This window comes from Clytia hemisphaerica, unplaced genomic scaffold (genome assembly GCF_902728285.1).
Source record: "Clytia hemisphaerica strain Z4C2 unplaced genomic scaffold, Clytia hemisphaerica genome assembly, whole genome shotgun sequence".
In the NCBI taxonomy this organism is placed as follows: Eukaryota; Metazoa; Cnidaria; class Hydrozoa; order Leptothecata; family Clytiidae; genus Clytia; species Clytia hemisphaerica.
Window position 1 is genome coordinate 396,224 of NW_027104115.1, and position 7,202 is coordinate 403,425.

Genomic DNA, 7,202 nt, shown 5'->3' on the forward strand with positions numbered 1-7,202 from the left:
TACAGAAAAAATGACAATAACATAGAATTTTCACCTGTAGTTAGCTTTTTCTTTCGTCTTTCTGGTGCATTAAAATTCCATCATGAAATCCCTGAAGCATACTTCTACGAGACAAAACAACCTAATTTCATGAAAACTTCCATAACTTTTAATTGAATAGGTCTTTCTGACTTCTGTTTTTTGAGTCTTCAGCTCTAGAAGTTGACCTGTCGGAAACGAAAAGGTTTGTGATCATGTGAGTTCGAAAAAAAAAGTATTTTCCGCCACGAAAATGGGCAAAATAGATAAAATTTTGCGCCCTCGTGCCGCCCGAAGAAAAAACGCGATTCTCTAAGCATCGCGCCGTGAATAGTAGACTTGTAAACAAGTCTGTTATTTACCGCGCGCAACAAAATTTAGGAGTCGGGTACTGGCTAGGTATAATCGGTAAAACGTTCACACGGGAATTAGCGCGCGAGAGAGAAGGAAAATAACAGACTTGAAGACTCTTGTCAAGCTAATTTTTTCCAAGCAAAAACTCTAAGCTTCGATCCACAGATTTCTGTTGATCGGCCCGACACAAATTCGCAAGCAGATTATTTTAGTGAAAAATCTCCGGGGGTCATCAGAGTTTCGAATCGAATTTTGACTTCAAGAGCAAAGATGGATACCTTGGAGAGGCTGTTTGGATTGAAATTCCACAGGTATCAAGAGGAAGCATTGAATGCAATTCAAAGCAAAAGAGATGTCCTCATCTGTCAGCCTACAGGCAGTGGCAAAAGTTTGGTGTTTCAATCTCATCCATTTTATTTTCACTGCTCAAAAACTGATGCGACACCTCAACATTCATCACTGGCAGAACTAGCAAAGGAAATGAAATGTTTTGTCATCGTGATCAGTCCCCTCAATTCTTTGATGGAAGATCAAGTCAACTCTTTAAATGCCAAAGGTGTGGAAGCTATTGCACTGGACCAATGTTCGAAAGATTCTACGATCCTTGAGGTTTGTCATTATCCCTTGCACCTTGGCCTTGGCTCTGACCTTGACTGATGATATTGTCCTATGTTTATTTATCTGTTTATTGTACTTTGAACTTGTTGAACTTGTAGGACAAGGGATTAGCAGGTAGCCCAGAAACCTTGCAAAATGAAAATCCGTTTTTCTGAATCCTATCTTTTTAATAAATTTGTTCGACATTTGATTTGATTTTAATCGATAGCTAATCGATAATTAATCAATGGATTAGTTATCGATTAGAATTGATAATCGATATTCACAATTTTTTAGACGTCGATTAGTTATCGATTATCGATTCTTATCGATAACTAATCCATTGATTAATTGTTGATTATCTAATTTTATCGATTTACGACTCCTCTATAATATCGTGTCAAAAATCTACAAATATTTTTTCAACAAAAAATTCATCTATTTTCTATAAATTTATCCAAAGGGTATAATACATACTGTATATACATTTTCCCAGATATAAACTAAAAAATAAATCTAAATATTTTTAAAAGTAGTGGTATCGTAAGGATGGTCTAATGTTGGCACCCGTGTTTTAATTCGTCACACATTCTTATAGATGGGAAAAAGAGGAAATTATGTGTCGCTTCATATCATAACATTATGGGAAAAAGGGTGTGTAGGTGTAACCTGGCTTTCTCGCCATCATTTGTCATTAAATATATATAGTTGGAGCCCGATCCTCATCCTGGCTAGGGATTAGGAAGAATTTTATCTTGTTGGATCACTCAAACATAAGCTATAATCGAGAATATAATGGAAGACTGGCAAACACAAGTCTTTGATTGACTATTGATAAATTAATTATTGTGCATATTGATTGCTTTTAATCCATAATCAATAAATCAATACCTTCCAGATGGTTGAAATTCGATAAAATTGGTTATCAACTATGGCTGTTTCATCGATGACATTCGATCGATCAATTAGAATCAATATAGTTGTTTAATAGCTAATTGAAAAATTGTGAATGTATACATTGATCAGTTTTTTGTAATTAACTGTAAATAACTGTTGACTGTATATACTAGACCGTGAATTGGGTGTTACTTTCCACATTCTCGTTTAAAAAGTACCAGTCAGTTATTTGAGGGAGACAGTTTGATGTAATTCATTTACTATTGATTAACTGGTTTAGTGTTTGGTTCATATATGTAAAATATTGTTATAGTTCTGAACCTGTTTTCATTATCATATTATAACTACATTTTGATTCTCAAAACAATCTGACAAAGGTTCAATAATGAAAGATAAATATTACTCCTGAATCAACTTGTACTCTTATTAAGAACCAATCAGATTCCTTTATATATTTTAATTATGTTCAGTATTATGGTCAATATTACACTGATATCTCTTCGAATCCCTAAATCAACTCAACCAGGTTCATAATTGATTATCAATCTATGTCATATATGTTGTTCAATTTTCATTTATTGTCAACAGTGAATGAATTTATGAACAAAAATTGACATTGACATTCTGCACCAATAAATTTTTTCTAGAACATTGAACATGTACATGTATCCAACAACGTTTCAACCTCAACCCATGTTTTTTATCTGATGCAGATCCATTACAGATCAAAACAAACTTCAAAGAATTTCTTGGAAATCAGTATTTGACAGTGAAATTACAAACACTACAAAAGTGCCATCTGGAATTTGTTTCTCGCATCGTGTTATGGGAAACACAACACTTTTGGCAGTATAAAGTGTTGGCTTTTCTACTCAAAATGACTGAAGATAGGAAAATTAGTGGAACCAAGACCAACACAAAGACGTTAAAGCAATATTTTTGGACAGCATGATGTTTTAAATCCTAAATTTGATGGATTGCAGATTGAGTAAAAGAAAGGTGAGTCTATTTCTATTACAGATATAATTATTTCTTGAAGTTTTGAAAAACTATTATTTATTATTTTATCAAAAAGTACTACTTTTTGAACTTGTAAATTTGAAAAAATTGATATCAATCGATGAAAATAGAAATGCATGGATTGATAATCAATTATGAACCTGGTTGAGTTGATTTAGGGATATCAATGTAAAATTGACTATAATACTGAACCTAATTAAAATAAAGGAATCTGATTGGTTCTTAATAAGAGTACAATTTTTTCTTAATTGTGCAATATTTTTCTTAATTTGTACACTTCAGAAAAAAATAATTATTCACTTCAGAAAAAAATAATTATTTTTTGACTTTGTCAAGTTTACTATTAACGCAAAATAGTATGGATACCCGTACAATTTAAATAATTATACTCCAAAGTTTTAAGATGTTTAATTTGACATTTTAAATCTTTTATCCGTATATACAATTATTTTTTAAATTGTACTCTCGTTTATTTTGCCTACTAATGTAAATTTTCCTGAAATCCTCAGATAAAAATATATTATCATGTTGTAATAAATTTATGAAAGAATAGAAAATTTTATCAAAATAAAGAATATATAAACAATATCTTAAACAGACAGTACATAATTAATTTTTTTCAGTAGTAACCCGTTCAATTTTAGTATTTTTTCGTATTCAATGTTTTCTTCTCAAATTGCTGTATGAGAAATATTTTTCTCGTTTGACACAATTTATTGGATTTTGGTAAATAACATGGGGCACGTGTCATGGCACGTCTTGGTCCAAACCTACTGACACATCACTCATGATGACAGTGGCACTTTTAATGGGTTAATGGGTTAACAAATTTATTTGAGCATATTTTCTTGAATTAGCAGTGGGCTATAGAAACTTTTTTTTTCAAAATTAAGTTTGCATAATTTTTTTTGGTCCGTTGGGACCCAAATAACACAAATCTGAGATATTTTTTGACTTTTTCAATTTTTGACGGTTCTCCGGCCTTTTTTTTAAATTCAGGTATTTAGGCCAAAATTGACCGAAAACAGGGAAAAACAGGGTTTGCTTGGGAATGAAAGCTAAAATCTGTTCTAATGGTGCTATAAACCTCAACTTATAGGCTTAAAATGTTCTTTGGAAAAAAGTAGGATGAGAATGTAACAATTACATACCTCTACCATATATATAAAATTCAAAGAATTAGGTATTTAGGCCAAAACTGACCGAAATCGGGGGAAAACGGGGTTTTGCCTGGAAATAAAACCTAAAATCTGTTCTGTTTGTGCTACAAACCTCAAATTAGGCTTAAAATGTTCTTTGGAAGAAAGTAGGATTGGAAAGTTACAATTATATCACTTGATCACCTGAAAAAAATTGTGAAAAAGGGGAATTTGTATCATAGGGCAAACATTGCTATTCACAGGGGTAGCTTCTTCTTAGTCTAGGTGAAAGATAGCTTTAAAAAGTACACAAGCCTTTAATTTTTCAAGTCTGACTTTTTGAAGCTATTGTATTGCATATATATAAAAAAGAAGTTATTGCATTGCTAAGACTGTAAGATGTTCCAAATTGTAAATGATTCTTGACTGAATGAATTGATTGCAAGGCTTTTGAGACAACAGTCTCTAAAACAGAACAAACAAAACATTTTAAAATTTTCTTTGTTGCATTGTAAGTTTTTCAAGACATTTCATTGCTTTTATTCATGAGGAAGACATTACATTACATTATAATTTTAGTTAATTTTTTGACATTGACAGTTCATAGTTTGTGTTGGTTCTATTATATACACATCTGAGACGAATCTTCATTTTGTTGATTTAGTAGTGAAGTCTTACAGAAATTGATATTGATAGTTTGTTTTGATTTTCATTTCAGATAGAAAAATATAAAGATTTTATCCTTTTCTTGGTCTCATATTCTTATTTCTTTTAAATCAAAAATTGAAAAAATATCTCAGATTTGTGTTATTTGGGTCCCAACAGACCAAAAAAAATTATGCAAACTTAATTTTGAAAAAAAAAATCTCTATAGCCCACTACTACTTGAATGGAAATATTTTTTGTAAATGGAAGTATTAACGAGACAACAGTTCTCTTCAGTAGCTTTACAATAAATCGTAAAAAGTTTGAGTTGTGATAGAAATTTTGTACTGTTTATTTAGAACATATGTAATGGCAAGTACCAAGTTGTTTACTCTTCCCCAGAGGCCATCCTTTCGAGAAATCGTGGTCTTTTGAAAAATCAACAATTCAAAACCAACACAATCGCAGTTTATATTGATGAAAGTCATTGTATCAAAAAGTGGTATGTAGTAAGAAATTCATTTTTGTTGTTTTCAGATATTTAAGAAATATTGTCAGCTTATGATTATGAGTTTTGGCCAACATTCCATTAGATAAACTTTAGTGTGAGTCTATGTTTTTTTTTGTCATCGATATATTTTGGGTGGTTTTTCGAAGTTTTCAAATGCTGTATTTAACTGATTTACTGAGGTAAGATAGAACCCGGAAGTTTTATCTAGGCTTTTCAAATTGTTTTTTAACCAGGGGAAGCAAATCCAAAGAAGCTGCCGCATTTCGACATTGGTATGGTAAGCTGGGTGAGATAAGGTCAATGATAGATGTACCCTTCATTGCCATGACAGCAACAGCAACCATGGAGATGAAGAAATTCATCATTTGTAATCTCGACCTGACTGAACCTTTGCTGCTTGTACAATCCCCTGAAAAACCAAACATAAAATACAACCTTATTGAATTACCTCACAAAAACATCGAATTCATCTTTATGCCACTAGTTAACTATCTCAAAGAAAAATTTTACGACGCTGACAAATTCATAATCTTTTGTAGAACCATTGACGATACCAGGCCAATATATCAACTTTTTAGGCAGCACATCAAAGTAAAAAACCCCACCCTTCGTCCATATGCAAAGTTTCATGCCAAAACCGAGGGTGATTTAAAAAGATTTTTATCAAAGGAATTCACTGATCCTAAGAGTAGAATCCGGATCCTGATGGCAACAATGGCCTATGGTATGGGAGTCGACTGCAAAGGACTCTATGACGTCATACATTTTGGTCCTCCCAAAGATCTCGACGACTATTTTCAAGAGTCTGGAAGGGCTGGCCGTGATGGATGTCTGAGCAATTCCACCGTGATTAAATACAAAAGGGCGCTCAATCCATCTTGTTTGTCCCCTGAGATAAAACAATATTGCAATAATCAGTCTGATTGTAGGAGAAAACTTTTGTTGTCACAATTTCAAGAAACCCCATATTTCCCTTCTATCACTCCAAAACACCAGTGTTGTGACATATGTCATCGTCAATGTGATTGTGGCACCTGTGTGAATGAGCATGAACACCCTTGGTACATTAGAGAGATCACAGATTCTATTCAAAAGTTAAGAATTAAATGCTCTCTTAATGAAAACGGCAAATCGGTTCTCAAAGAAAAGTTGGTTGCCTTTCAATCACAAATCACTTCTGTGTCAAAAGGTGGTCTTTTAAATGGCAAGTTTTCTTCTGGCTTCCCAGATCAGTCAATCGAGGAAATTATCAATATCGCAAGTGAGTTGACTACCAGTGAAATGTTAATAGAACACACTTCTTTGACAAATAACAAATTCTTCGAGGAAATTATTTCGCAAATTCAAGAAGTTCTTACCTTACCTGACTGTAAACTTGACAACATTGAAGAGCTTGAGTACTTTAGTGATAATAATGACTTGAGTGTTGAATCTGAGAATGAGCTTAATCATGATGCTTCTGCTGATGAGATTGTTAATGATAGTGGTTCTGATTTTAGTGATGACATCTGACAAGTTTCCATTATGTTTTTTGTTATATTCTTACTAAAAAATAAAAATGATATTTCAATTTTATTTTACTCAAAGATATCTGTACAGTGTGTCCCAGAAAGAATTACCCTCTTCAACACTGAGAAAAAATATAATTTTTTTTTATAAAAACTGACATTTTCTCTCTTATTCTCTCTCTCAGAGTTCAGATAAAAACTGATTACTGGAATCTTTATATTTTTAGTACCACAAGCATTAAATGACTTTCACATTGAATTAAAAAATATTTATTAAAAATATTGGCACAGAGAATACAAAAAGAAAATATTTTTTTATAGATGATTGACAGTCTTTGCAGAAATGTCACTCCGTTTACAATCATAATTATTTTTCTCTCAGAGTTGAAAAGGGTAATTCTTTCTGGGACACTGTATATATTTCAAATTTTGAACATTTTTTTGGATAAATTTTGATTCAAAGCAAGATCCTTTTGTTCTCTCTGAAATTCTTAACTTTTCCTAATATTGGTC

The 7,202-nt window shown here is 32.1% G+C and overlaps 2 protein-coding genes across 2 annotated transcripts; both read left to right on the forward strand.

Annotated features, from left to right (window-relative positions):
• Positions 1–642: 642 nt before the first annotated feature.
• Positions 643–1,029, forward strand: LOC136813467 (ATP-dependent DNA helicase RecQ-like). Its single transcript, XM_067069986.1, has one exon. It carries the CDS (start codon positions 643–645, stop codon positions 1,027–1,029), a length of 387 nt encoding a protein of 128 aa, XP_066926087.1.
• A 4,001-nt stretch (positions 1,030–5,030) lies between these two features.
• On the forward strand, positions 5,031–6,909 carry LOC136813479 (uncharacterized). Its single transcript, XM_067069993.1, has 2 exons — positions 5,031–5,172; positions 5,415–6,909. The coding sequence occupies exon 2, from the start codon at positions 5,482–5,484 to the stop codon at positions 6,691–6,693; it is 1,212 nt and encodes a 403-aa protein (XP_066926094.1). The 5' UTR covers positions 5,031–5,172; positions 5,415–5,481; the 3' UTR covers positions 6,694–6,909.
• The last annotated feature ends 293 nt before the right edge of the window (positions 6,910–7,202 follow it).

Bases quoted from the DNA above. Each gene is read 5' to 3' on its own strand.
- LOC136813467 (XM_067069986.1), top strand. From the start codon at position 643: ATGGATACCTTGGAGAGGCTGTTTGGATTGAAATTCCACAGGTATCAA.
- LOC136813479 (XM_067069993.1), top strand. From the start codon at position 5,482: ATGATAGATGTACCCTTCATTGCCATGACAGCAACAGCAACCATGGAG.